This window comes from Rhea americana, unplaced genomic scaffold (assembly GCF_003343005.1).
Source record: "Rhea americana isolate MKP2758 unplaced genomic scaffold, rheAme1 scaffold_87, whole genome shotgun sequence".
NCBI lineage: Eukaryota > Metazoa > Chordata > Aves > Rheiformes > Rheidae > Rhea > Rhea americana.
In genome coordinates this window covers 524,606-539,405 of record NW_028187055.1, presented here as the reverse complement: position 1 = coordinate 539,405, position 14,800 = coordinate 524,606, and the positions used below count along the sequence as shown (strand labels likewise).

Sequence of the window (14,800 nt, the reverse complement as noted above, 5' to 3'; positions counted from 1 at the left end):
CGGCGTCTCCGCTTTCCGCCCCCGCAAACTTTGGCAGGGGCAGCATGGAGGTGCGGGAGCCGGCGGCGGCGCCCCTCAACCGCTCCGGCGCCGGGGCAGAGCCGCCCCGCGGGGAGTTCAACCTCTCCGGGCTGCCGGAGGCGGAGGGCAAGCCCCTCTTCGGGATCGGCATYGAAAACTTCATCACCTTGATCGTCTTCGGCTTGATCTTCGCCCTGGGGGTGCTGGGCAACTCGCTGGTGATCACAGTGCTGGCGCGGAGCAAGCCRGGCAAGCCTCGCAGCACCACCAACATCTTCATCCTCAACCTGAGCATTGCTGACCTGGCCTACCTGCTCTTCTGCATCCCCTTCCAGTCCACAGTCTACGTGCTGCCCACCTGGGTGCTGGGCGCCTTCATCTGCAAGTTCATCCACTAYTTCTTCACTGTCTCCATGCTGGTGAGCATCTTCACGCTCTCAGCCATGTCCGTGGACCGCTACGTGGCCATCGTGCACTCCCGGCGCTCCTCGGCCTTGCGTGTCTCCCGTAACGCGCTGCTGGGCGTGGGACTCATCTGGGCTCTCTCCTTCGCCATGGCCTCACCCATGGCACACCACCAGCGCCTCTTCCACCGCGATGCCAGCAACCAGACCTTCTGCTGGGAGCAGTGGCCCAACCCACACCACAAGAAGGTCTACGTGGTTTGCACATTTGTCTTTGGCTACCTGCTTCCACTGCTGCTCATCTCCTTCTGCTATGCCAAGGTGGGGCAAGGAGGGTGGGGATTGTGGGTGTGTGTGTGAGGTCCAGTTCAGATGTGGGGACGTCCCTGGGGATTTGGAGGGACACGTTGGTGTGATGTAGCAAGATGGGGGAGTTTGTGGTGCAAGCGGTGAGAGCAGGTTTTACAGCTGAAGGGTGGTTGGGAGTACACGTGTTACGGGGGACAGAGAGGTGAGGATGGGCACTGTACTTGGGGAAGGGTTGTGCAGGCAAATGCTGGGGTACTCCGTCAGATTCCCATGGTGTGCAGTGTTAAGAAGCCCCAGTGCCTTGCTGCTTTCTTCGTGAACACAGCCCTTATTTTCTTGCTGTGGTGCATGAGGAGTTAAACTCAAGTAAAGTGCAGCCAAGCAACAAGTTGTTCAGGCTTCATACAAAGCACTGTGATTCTTTAAAATGCAATGAGCTTAAAAAGTACTACAAACCCACCAATTTGGGCTGATCCAGTCAATGTGTTAAGTGCAACAAGAACACCATGCTACCTGGTTTCTGTGAGCTCTGCCTTGCCCCAGGTGAAGCGGATTTACCTTTGCCTCCAGCAAGGGCACGTAGTGATAGGAAGCAGTGATCCAGGCAGGAAAAAGCAATAATTGAGAGGGCCTGAATGAAGCTATATAAGGACTTTCCTGCTTCTGCTGCAAATAGTCACGTTCTCTATTACTGCTAATTGCAACCCAGATGAAAGGTCTGCTCTTGCAAATAAGGACTGCTTAAGTGTTGAGAAGACAGTTCTTCAATTAGCAAATCAAGTAGTTTTAATTTGTTTAGTAAAATTATTCATTCAAAATAAATACTAAACTATTATGTTCTTTTCATACATCAATTTAAATGTGATGTAGAAATTAAGGCTAGAGTGGCATACATCTCTGCATTACTAAAACTTTGAGTTATGCAGAATTCCAAGTACAACATTTCTAATGTTTCTGATGAAACAAGAGCAACTGGGCAAAGGGAGGGAGAGGGTAAATCCAGTTTTTCTATATAAATGAAATTCTCGTTCCTCTGGGTGAAGAAACAGGCTTCTCGTCTTCAGTAGTGAATGTGACTATCAGCAGTGTGGGGGAAGAGACTGTTACTGTAGATTTAGATCACCACAGTGTTTTAAGAAAATATTGAAACTGTTACAGAATATAGGAAGAGAAGACTTTTCAAGCATTAAGAATTAGTATTTATTTTTTTAAAAGCCAAAAGATCTTCATTTCACAGCCTTTAAAATCTAGATACATGAAAGAAAATTGCAAACAAATATTTCAAAATTGTAACTGTCCTGCATAGTCTAGAAAAAGTAAAGATTTATTTAAATATGCTTAAACAAAATATAAATGTAGTAAGCCGAACGCACCGTGTTCTTATAGCGCACTCAAAGAAAAGCAGATGTTTTCTTATTAATATGAATATGTTTAATTTAACAAAATTCCCAGATGTGAAATACATGCCCAGAATAAGTTAATAAGATCAAGGTCAATAAAAATTGCACTAAAATCTCATTCTTAATTTGCTGCCAGACTGGGATCTCACCTCTGCTTGGTCTAAGGATTGACATGTCTTGAATTTGTATGTGCAATCCTGCTGGCTGTGGCATCAAGCTGGAGGGTCCAACCTAACAGRATGAATTCTGGGAGATATCACCTACTGCCCTGTGGGTCCATAGAAATAAAAAATGTTGTGCCTTGTAGAAGGGTCTTGAATGTGTTTGCATGCTGCAGCATAAAGGCTTATTCCTGCCCTCATTAAGAGCTGCTGGCAAATCTCCAGCTGTAATATTTTGGCACATTGGGCAGAGTGAGGGAGAAATTAAGGATGATGGCAATCAAAAATCAGAGTTGGAGTTTTGAATTTGTCAAAGTCATTGCTCCTATCAGAGGTCTCCAGCAAAGTGGTCACTGGGAGCTTTCATCGATGTCACTGAAATACTATGAGGCATACTAGATATTTTGGCTGCTCAGTACACGCAAAGTTAAAGGACAGCTCCTGTGTAATAGTCTCAGAAATATTATAAAGATAAATGCTTTAGTTTTTAGAGACTTGATTTATTTTCATGAACTGGGGTCTGCTAAGTAGCACAATCTTCTAATAAAGTACATTTAGACAAAGGAGAGATGTAGTTTGCTTTTTGAATATATTGCCCTTTCCAGACTTTCTAAAGGCAGTTCTTTTTCCTCTATAAGCAAATTGAAATTGAACTTTCAGCTCTGAAAGTCTCATTTCTTTAGGCACTCTAATAGGTGTCTGAGTTCCTTTTCTCTCTCTCTTTCTCTTTGTCTAAATTATGTTAGGAGAGATTCATATTTTACTGAGATCTCTCCACAGTAGAAAACAATAGTGTTACAAATTAGGAAAATCCTAAATTAGTGGTAAGTATTTGGAAGAACTGTCCTCCCACAAAATCAGAGCTGGTAATCTCATGTGATGTGTTCTTAAGGCAGAGATTTATGGGATCATGCTCTATATCATGTGTACATGATATAGATGGAAATGGATGTGTACAGCTATCCATTTCCTCTCTGCCACAAATAACTATGGATTGGTTTCAACCAAATTTGATAAAGGAATGGAAATACCAGAAGGAATGCTGTTTACTCAGTTGTGTGAAAAGAGCCTGTCTGTCTTCTTTTTTTCTTTAAGGAGAATCAGTTTGCACTGAATTATTACTAAACATCAGGCAATCCACATAGGAAAGGAGTCTTACGTATGGCCTGCTAGTGTTGGAGAAACTTCATTTTGGGAACGTATAGTCAAGAAACACAAATCTATAGGAAAACATTGCCTCGAGTCCTCACAGAACTGCTTTTTAAAGAAAATTACTTTTCCAGCCAGAGGAACAATGTTATTGAGTTACTCACAACACTGCATACCACAGACAGGCTGAAATGGCTTGTCATGATATTCAATATTTTTTTTAGTTTTTATTTCTTTTTTTTGTGTGTGTTTTGTAACATTGCTGTGACGTTTGTTCAGTAATCCATTTTTAAAGACCAAAGAGATAAAAGATTCACAATGAGCTTCTAACACTTGTCATCTACCAGAGTAGTGCAAGGTGACAACTGATTTTGGGTGACTCTGCTTTTGAGTTCCCAGCCATGAGGTTTCACTCCTTGAAAGTTCAGCCTGTTTCAGTCCTGTAGGTTGGGCACCTAAAATCATTAGCAAACTTTGAAAATCCTGGGAATAGTTATATGGTGAAGATTAATTTCATTTTACAGATATATAATCTTAAAAATTTCATAGGTTTTAACATTCTGAATTCAGGAAAGTTTTGTATGGTTTATCGAGTTGGTTAAAAATAAGTCATAAAAAGCTGGAGCCTCAACATAAAATAAAAGCTTATGTGGTTCTCAGCTTGAGATAGTATATCTTAAATTTTGCCATGAGGGAAAATTTTAGTGGAGAGTGCTCATCTGCAATGAAAAGAAAAAGGCTATTGCACATTAGAGACACTATTAAATGGAGGAGGGTGAAAGATCTGTTGTGACAATAGAAGTAGCAGCATTRCTTTAACAAACGGATTGCACGCAATGGCACTTGAATTTAAATCAGATTCATATTATAAAATATGGTTCATAATGCTCACATTATGGCTCTGTTAAGCAAGTGGTTCATTCTTATCAGATAATGAGCTTGGGAGGGCTTTCCTGATGCATGAGCTTAAATGGATAAAGTAACGAATAATGAAGGTGTAGCCAGTAGAATGATTATGTATTACCAGATAGAAAATATGCTTTGGAACAGTGCAGATTTCAAACTTTTATATTGTTTGATTGACATACAGGAATGAATACAGATACTTCAAGCATGAATAGACACAGATTCTTTAAACTTTTTTTTTTCCTTCCTTCCCTTATTGAAAAATCCCCTTTTCATCCTGATTTGGTCATAGTCCCTCAGTGTTTGCTCTGGGGCCTACTGGTAATCTTCAAACCATCTAAATGTAGTTCCCAATGACTGGAAAAAAAAAAAAAAAAAAAAAAAAAAACAGTCCCTTTGTAGGCAAAATCAAAATCCTCCCAAATGTGATCAGTGCTAGTTTTGGTAGTACAGTCTGCACCAGCATGGAGCTGCTTTCACTTCTGTGATCACACAAGCCTTCTTACATCCTCTTTCACAAGAGCGTAACTCTCTTCCCACAGAACCCCATCTTCATCTGCAGAAAAAAGAAAAGCTCTTCTTCCCAGAGCCAATTACGATCTTCCATCAACAGATATGTGAAAGGTGCAGTTATAAAAGCTTCATGTAAAGAGTTGATTTTTCCACAGAGCTGAATTCTAAGTTATAAAACCTCATTGGAAAAGATTGTGGACTTCTATTTGGCAGGGGGAGTATTTCATTCTGTGAATAACATGTTCTTTTGGGGAATGACCAGAGACAAGAAAAAGCGGCACATATAGAGATACAGAATTATTATTCATTCAGGTGAAGTGACAGTGGCTACTGGAGAAACACTAGATTTTTCATTGACCAGGAAAAGAAATAATTTGAACAGGGCTCCAAGGGGTCTTTAATTGGCCTTGTAGTGTCTGTACACAAACATAACCCTTAATATTCCTCCACAGCTTTTCTGTTGGTCTCTGAGTACTGTTCCACTGCTGTTGATAGGTAATTAAATTCTGTTTATATTTCTTGCTACTGGTTTGCAAACCATCTGGTACACTACTATGCAGAGTTAGAATGCTTTCATTGTAGAGGTTACACGTATTTATTTCATAAAATATGTGTATTTTTATGAGGAGGATATAGAAGGAATGCTGAGAAGGATTCTTTGGAAGGTTATCATCTAAATCTTCATAACCCCACAAAATATCCAAAAGAACACCTTTGACTACTGCATCTTCCTTTGGACTGGAGAGAGAGCGAGAGAGATGCCATGCAAAAGTATGTGTTGAAAGTTTCAGAACAAAACCAAAAGAATGCTTATAACTTCTTCTGCCCTTTCCTTCTGGTCTGCTTCCGCAGGGACAAGGAAGAAGGGTCGAGGCAAAGCCAGAGCTTCTCAGAGAAAATGAGTTCAGGTTTGCCAGGTAGCAGCCTGGCTAGTGTTTCAGGAGAGAGAGTGGTGTTATGTATGCAAGTCTGAGTCTTTCACACATGCACATGTCAGTACACAGACGTGCACCAATGAACTATGTTTCTAGTTAAACTATGTTAGATGCAGGATATTTATTTATTTTTATTTGTGATTCCCAAATAGATAAGAGCAGTCACTTAAAAACAGAATTCACTGGTGAGCCAAAATCATTCACATCCTGTTTTATTTTAACACATTAAATATGTTTCTAAGACCTATAAAYGCCTCATGGGATCAGATCTGTAGGTTGTCTTATCTAGTATCCTCTCCTGATCATGGTTAGCGAGGCATTCCAAAGAAAACAGAGAAAACTTCCTTGAATGGTGAAAGAGAATTTCTTCCTTCTTCCTCACCTCATGAAGTCTCCCTCTGAGCCCTAAAATTTAGTGTTACTTTCCTTCAATAATCTTCTAAATGCACATTTACTTTAATTCTGGATGATCTCATTTATTAATTGCTCTCCATTCATTTTTGAACGATGTAAAGTGTCACTAATATCATTGTCATGTAACTTTGAGCTCTGCAATCTGACTCAACATTATTTATAAAAATTTCCTTTTACTAAATTTTATTTAAACCTTTGAGTTTAATTAAATATCTCAGTTTTTGACACTGGATGGTTTGCAACTTGTTGAACACATTCAGATGAAGAACATATTGTAGCTGCAGATAAGGCAGAGCACATTCCTGATATCCACCATCCAAAATCTTAAGTTTACATTAAAATTTGGACCTTATTGTTGGATGACAAGTAATTTTGCCATATTTTTAAAAACAGGCCTATGAAATGTACATGACAAGTAATTTCAAACTGTTGATAAAGGTCATACCTCATGTGAAATGTATCGTAGCATAAATTGTTTTTATAAGCTCAGGCTTCTTTTTGAAGATTAGATAGGACTAACATCCTGATTATGTTAGCCAAATATCCATCTGAAGAAAGCAAATTATGCAGGTGACTCAGAAAAGCTCTGACTCAAAACATACACTTTTTATATTACATGCAGTAAAGGTCAATCTAAATTAATAAGCACTGACATTTTAATGAAAGAAGAATGATTGCTAATTCTAGCTGAAAGATAGATTTCTAGTTATTGCATTGTTCACAGTATTATATATTTATGTGATACATCTGTATTTTTATGTAAGAATTGAATGGTGGTGTGCTCAGTATTTCTTAATACATGCAGATTCACATATGCAGTTCCTTCGATTCTTGCACCATGTACTTTTGGTATGTGTAAATTAGATCATCAGTGTTTGTAAGCAACTCATGCAGCACTGGAGACTTACTCTAAAAATATGTTTTATGAATTCTAGAAAATGGTGAAATACAAGATGCAAATTAATCTTTTCAGGTTCTTAATCATCTGCATAAAAAGTTGAGAAACATGTCAAAGAAGTCAGAAGCATCCAAGAAAAAGGTAGATCACTTTCATTACCAATTCCTATTTGTTTATAATTTAGTTTTATGGGTATGTTAATTTGGTATTGTATTGTTTGTTGTCAAAGATGTAAAGGAGAGAAGGATTTGAAATGATGTATTTAATGACATACTCAGTGTCTTCCTGAACTTAGCAGAATTGGAATATTTTCTGATCTGAATTTTCCATCACAATGAGTCAAGTCATTACCTGAAATCCACGTGTTCTGGACTTTGGAGCATCTGAAATTTGGACATTGAGAAACTTTCTGTCTCCAATATAAATGTTTCTTTTGGCTCACCAGCAATTTTCCCTTTTCTTATAAATATTCTTTTAGCTATTTTTTTTATGTTTTGTGAAGAATTTCCAGCTTATATGATGYGACTTCCCAAATGAGGATTATCATACTTCATGGCAGGAGTCTAATAAGAGACTTTCCTGACTCTGCAATTCTTCAACTATTTTCCATAAGTCCCCCCCCCCCTTTTTTTTTATGTTCAAGACTTAAGTCTTGGATACAAGCAGAATTGTGAAAAATCTTTAAAGCAGAACATTAGCTTTGCAAATTAGAATAATATTTGAAATATGTGTTTATAGAGTGAATTTGTCAGATAATGTGATGTGGTTCTGATTTTTGAGATTTGACCACAGTAATCATTTGACTAACTTCTCGGTTTATGAACRCAGGGTCAGAAAAAACCTTAAGGCTATAGTTCTTCATTTGATCTGATCACTCTTACCATATGGCCGTGCAGGTTCTCTGCAATGTAGATGAGATACATATGGACTCATCAGTGAATAAGGAATCTATTATTTATGCATTCTCTAATTTTTGGGAAAAAACAATAGATTTTAATTCTTAGAATTAAAAGCAGTATATCTTTGATTCATCAGAATGCTTAACGTATATGTATATATGTATATATGTATATATGTATATACAAAGGCCAAAAGTGTAGTTTTCAAAGGTGGTCTCTATATTGCCATCTTTCCTCTCAGGTAAGGTATTGTGAAATAGGAAATATCTTTGCATTTCTCTAGGTGCTAAAAATTGAAATTGCAAATAAAAGACAGATCTAGATTATGAACTGGCTTGCATGTTGTAAAGGAAAACATTGCAGGTATGTCCAAGACTGCTGAGGCATACGTTGGTTCAGAAATCAAGCAGAAAGAAGCACAAAACATTTTTTTACTTAAAAACTAAGTTTCTGATCCTAAGGCCTAACTCACGTTTTTCAAAGCAACTCTTATTTTCATTAGTGGACATTCTCTGGTTACTGTATCTTTCTTCTTCCACTGTTTAGCTAAGAATTCATAATTTGTTCTGTATTTCAGTCCCAATTCTTCTAACTTTATTCAAACTTGTCTGAAAATTTCAACAGAAGAATCTTAAAAGTAATTTGTCATATGTTTGAAAAAAGTTAATGAAAAATACAAATGTGCTTAAATCACAGGGGCTTTGGGGGCTTTTTGGTCACACAAAACTGTAATGTAAAAGTCAAAACTGCTAAAATCTTATTTCARTGGTTTTCATTTGCTAGTAAGAAACCCTAAGCAAGATCTCATTAGGTAAACATGAGTTGTTGTTACCTTGGCTGCAAGTTATAGTGGTGGTGATGTAAAGGTAAGCTCTGAAATTAGGCTCGGGAGGAATAATGCAATAAAACAGATGTTGCAAGGATTTTCAGTCCATTATGTGTAATTACTTATTCTGCAGGTATGATATACTGTAAGCATAATAGGTATAAGAGACACATGCTCAACCTTCACTTTCAGTTGCATCTATAGAGTCTATTGAAAGTTAGTGATTTTCCAGGTGTAATTTTTTGAATTTTGAACAAATTGATGTAACACGTTATGAAATAACTGTATCTTGGTAATCTCTTTTCAGTTGGAATATTAGTACATYGAAGGGATCAGAGAGTGAACTACTTTAAATTTATACTTTCTTGTTTGCACATTGTTTTGTGATGAGAGCTGAAAGAGAAAATATTTGTATGGCTCCTTGTTAGTGTGTACTGACCTAAACTCAACAGGGCTAAAGAGAGAAATGATTTATGAAGACAGATTTTTTTTAGACTAAACAAATTATATTTACAATAGATATAATGTCCTTCGGTTTCTGCTTTAAAGATTTAGCTAACCAGCAACAACATCTGTCATCAATTATTTGTCCTGTTGCCATAGAAATTAAACCTTTTTTCTGTAAGAAGTTAAGTCATATTGTGGTTAGATACGTCAGTATGAATGATCACCAGGCATTAATCAATTCAAGTAAGTACAGACCAAGTTCAATAAGCTAGCAAAACATCTAGGCATTCTGTGTGCTGAAATGGGTATCGTGCCATGGGCACAGGCAGTCCGTTCTGCCTGTGACGAGCTGACTACGTTATCTGAAAAATCAACTTACACTGTAGAGTGTTAATATCATATTTATAATAATTCATAACATACTATGCTTTGGAATTAATCTTAGGCTTATGTTGGTAGAGTGATTTAGTTGAAAGGGGTCCTGTTAGAGAAATAGGTATTAATTCGTTGAGTAACTGCAAAACACTTACTGCTTTTTCTGAAGAAATAAATGAAAGCTAAAGAAAACATTGACAATTTGACTCCCTTATGCCTTGRAGAAATATGTACAAGACCTGAAATTTCTATACTGATATTCTGGYTGTCTTAATATATCTAATGAAATTAATGGCCCTTGTGAAAATAGTAAGAATGGAGTCAGGAGGCAGGATTTAGGAAATTTTACTCATTATGTTACAGTTTTCTAAATTCGGTGTTTGGTAGCCAACTTCAGTTTCCAGATTGTCAAAACCAATATGCAATCACCAAAAATGTCAGGCTCCCAACTTCTGTCATTTTTCCTAGTTGTAACCCAGAATGTTGTATGACTCCATCAGAGAAATTTTATGCTTACTAGAGAGACTTTCATAAAAGCCTCTGCTCCTTGTTTAGACACTTGAGCAAAATCAGTCTGACTGTTTTATGCTCTTTCAGAGAAGGAATTACTTTGCGTAACTGCCTTCATGAATACTAGAGCCCTCTTTAAATTCTGGTCGGAAATCCCTGTGAACCATATTAAAATACAGCTCCTTAGATTTGAGTTAGATATTCCAAAGACCTAAATTGTGATTTTATTATGTCAAGTTCATGTCCACCTCACAAAAGCRTAAGACAATATGCAGGAAAGCAGGAACATCACTCCTTACTTCTGAGCAAAATTATACATTTCCTATTTGCTATGGAGTTTTCAAGGCTTATATCCTTTTTGAAGTAGTTCACTATGCAAAATAAAACACATACGCGTGATGAAGTAAAATCATTAATAAGTATTCAAAAGTGTGTTCTCTTTCAGTATTTTTCTCTTTCACAAATAATGATTTTGAAGCAGTTCTGGTTCTTTAAGTGCTTGTATCTGTGCTTATCTGTGTTTTGTTTTCTTTCCCTGTCTCAGACGGCACAGACTGTGTTGGTGGTGGTAGTGGTTTTTGGCATATCCTGGCTGCCACATCATGTCATTCATCTCTGGGCTGAATTTGGAGTTTTCCCACTGACTCAAGCCTCGTTCCTCTTCAGAGTAACTGCACACTGCCTGGCTTACAGTAATTCTTCGGTGAACCCGATTATATACGCGTTCCTCTCCGAGAATTTTAGGAAGGCCTACAAACAAGTCTTCAAATGCCAGTTAGGTAGTGAGTCACCTCTGAACGATGCCAAGGAGAATAAAAGTCGGATAGACACACCGCCGTCTACCAACTGTACGCACGTGTGAGCTTTGTGCTGCCTGTTGGGTTCTCCTTTGTGTGAACTAGACTTCTAGAAAAACAAAGCACAACGAGCGTTATGTTCAGCTTTTCCTTGATAATTGGTATTTAATTTACTGAATTACTGAATTATGTTTGTAGCAAGGCTTTGTAAAACTAGTATGAAAGATAACTGGGTTGATCCTTTGTATCTTAGATAGCTTTATCAAATGAAGCTCTTGGAACTTTGATATTTCTGAAAAAATGTTGGTGATACGTCTGTATTCTTATGCATTAAGCATACAGTGAATTAACATTCAAATACAACATATACCATACASATCTGTGAAGGAAGACGCATTAATATGGACAAATAGTTGTGCAGTTCTGAACTGAATTTTCTGACGTCTTACTCCATAAAAGTGAAGCGATAGCTAAATTTCATGTCTTAAAAATGACAAATATTGTGTAGTACTGTGATTTCAGGGAGGAATGTTCAGCTGTCAAATCAAATCTAAAACTTTTGTTTTCTCTTCAGATTTTTTTTTGACAGTGATTTTTCTCATTTAAAGTAAACACAGGCTCTGATTATGCATTGAAATAACTTGTGTACAACTTAAGGCAATTGCTTTAGAGAGGAAATGCTATTTTTTTTACTTTTTATTTTTTTTATCTATTTAGCTGCCTTTTTAATGTAATTTACTGAGTAATGATGGCCTTTTTTCCCCTTCATATGTTTTGCCTGATGGCATACACACCACCTTTGTGTATGCTATTTAAGTACGTAGTTGTATCAAAATGGTGATTCATGTCTCCCTGAGGGAAGGTTTTCTTTAGGTGTTGTATAWATGTGTGTATGTATATGTAYAGTTTTGTTTACTTTATAGACTTTAAGATAGAGATATAGTTTTAAATGTGCAATATATACATATTCTTTATTCTGTTTCATAAAGAAATTCCAGGCAATGTTTAAGTGTTTAAAAATAGCATTGCATATCAAATTCTAGGAGGGGTTTGATATCATGTAGTTCTAAATGGGAAAAATTAAAAAGGATGCATTTAAATCAGTGCACAGTGTATAACATAAGTGGTCCAGTTCTGTAAATTCTTAAATAACATGAGCAGTTTTGTAAATTTCTTATCAGTTCCTAATATGTCTGTAAGAGGTAAACCTCTAAAGAAGCAGCAAAAGGGCATTTGGTCACATGTGTTAACAGCCTTTCAGGTAACCTTTGAGAACACCTGATTTGGTTCCCATCTGATTTGACAGAGTGTGTCCATTAGTCTTAGCTGGAATACGATAAACTTCTRCATTTTTATGACTTTTTTTAGAGATTCATAGAATCAGAAAAAAAATTTAGTTTGGAAGGAACCTCGAGGTCATCTCAAAGGTGGGCTGACCTCAGAGTTAGATGAGTTCCTTGTCCACGCAAGTTTTGAAAATTTCCAAGGATGGAGATTTCACAGCTTTTCTGGGCAACCTCTGCCTCAACTTGTGTACCTCATGACTGTTGCCATCTGTCCTTTCCATGTGCACATCCAACAAGAGTCTGGCTTACTCTTCTCTATRACTAACCAAGACATAACTGAAAACAGCAGTTAAATTCTCCCCTTAGCCTTCTCCAAGCTGAACAAACGCAGCTCCGTCAGTCTTTCCTTGTGTACTGTGCTCCAAGTCCCCTCAMCATACTGGTGGCGTTCCACCAGACTTGTTCCAGCTTATCTATCATCTCTGTCTTGGACCGGGATGWTCAAAACTGGGCCCTGCATTCCAGATGTGAGAGCTACTCAACCTCACGACTGCCGAGTGGAGGGGACTAATCAGTTCTTACCTGCTGGCTGATTCTTGCTCATACAGAATGTGGTTTGTCGCCGCAAGGGTACACTGCTGGCTCATTTTCAGCTTCTTATTTATAAGCAGAACTTGGACTTTTCTATGGAATTTGGATCTGCTGTTTTTGACTTTCTTCAGATATCTGTTCCCATCAGATATCCCATTCCTCTGATTTATCAAGGTACCTCTGAAAGGTAGCCCTGTCCTCCAATGGGTACGCCACTGCACCCCATTTTGGTGTAATCTGCAAACTTGCTGTGGATGTGTTCTCTCTCCTTGTCCAGGTCATTGAGAAAAACATTAAATAGTGTCAGCTAGTATCTGCCAAATTCCTTTTTCTCCATAGACTTACTTTAAAAAAGCATTCAGACTGATAGAAGAAAACTATGACATTATCTGAGAAACACAATCAATCATTATATTACTGATGTTTAGTTCAYGTGAAAATGTCTAGTCATGTGCCAACTTTATCTATTTTGAATAATACTGAACACATGCTATTTCATGCATGATATTTCTATCCATTCTTTCATATGAAGTAGTATGATGTTATTGCTGCAAACACAAAATGCAYGAAAAAGCTCAATTAGAAAGTAGGAGAGGAAGGGCTCCTCTGTGCAGAAAACTATTTTCTGGATTAGGTTTGAGGTTAGGAAACACAGTATAGAGCAATATTAAARTTGGTTTGAGCTTTCAGATTTTTCAGAACTTGTAATACAATTTTAGTCTTCACTGATCATCTATGTAATAAAAAATACAAAATCTGGCAATTCTGCATGAATTCACGCCACCCTTAATTTCAAAATTTTGTATTTTTGATATCATTTAATCTCTAAATTTTCCCACTGAAAAAATAAAACAAGTGACTTCAGAGATCTACATACAGCAGATTTCCGCAGAAAAGATTTAGTGCCAAGACAATGTAATGTGGTCTTGTACCACTGATCAGCAACACTATTAGAGCACTTACAGACTTCAGCTCAGTTTATAATTTATATCWTTTATCTTAGGTGATCGTACAGCTTGGAATATTACATTTTCTGCTGTTAAACAAATTGCTTGTGCTTTTTCTACTATAAGTAAAAAGTTATAATGTAAATATAGAACTGTATAAAGTGAAGATGTTGATTGTTTCATATGAAAAAGGCTTTGTTTCTTAATGTTAGATGATTTTAAATACTGATGCTTGATAGTCAGTAATGGAGCTTCATGTATTTGAAATTTTAAGGATGAAGAGGTGGGGAAGGACTGCAGGAAGRAACAGTCAAAAATGCCTCTGGCACCCCCCGGTGCCGCTTGTGAGCATCTCTGAAACTTCCACCTCCCTTTTCGGAGGAGTCATAGAAAAATGTCTGCGGCTGGAATGGATGGGGAGATTTCTTTGGAAAGGTGCCACTGCTGTAAAAAATGGTAGGACTGGTTTGAAGCCTCGAGGTGCAGSTGATGCTGTTTCACTTGCTCATTGCATTCATGGGATATCCTTGTTGTAAACTCTAAGAAAAAGCTCACGCTCCAAGGCTCACAAAAACACTTATCTTAATGAGACCCTTATCTACCAAGGGTTCACATATCTAGCTGTGGCGCAGGAGAGATGTTGATGTAAAAGCAGTGTTAATATGTGCTGTGAGCTGTGGCTACTCCTTGAGTAGCTGGGCAGTTGCACAGGAAGATGTTGTGCCAGAAATATGGCTAATTTGGGCAGAGAAATCAGGGGCTGAGTATAATGATCCCTTGCAGCTGGATGTCAGCTTTTAAGTCCTGAGCTTGTTGCCAGTGATTCCTGTTTGTTGTGGGAGGGAGAAGCAGGAGTTTCACCTCACTTAGTTTCCTAATATTCTTTCTAACGTGTTTGCAACCAGAAATGTTGATTTCAGTGCACAYTGACGTAAACAAACATAAATTATTTCTCTGGCTAGGGCTAAATTCTCTGCTGATAGGAAGTTAAATATTCCCACTGAATTCAACA

At 37.7% G+C, this 14,800-nt stretch overlaps 1 protein-coding gene across 1 annotated transcript; it reads left to right on the top strand.

The window, feature by feature from the left end:
- Nucleotides 1-44: 44 nt before the first annotated feature.
- GALR1 (galanin receptor 1) lies at nt 45-11,029 on the top strand. The gene is made up of 3 exons (XM_085323753.1): nt 45-746; nt 7,186-7,251; nt 10,712-11,029. Exons 1-3 carry the CDS (start codon nt 45-47, stop codon nt 11,027-11,029), a joined length of 1,086 nt encoding a protein of 361 aa, XP_085179879.1.
- Nucleotides 11,030-14,800: the final 3,771 nt, after the last annotated feature.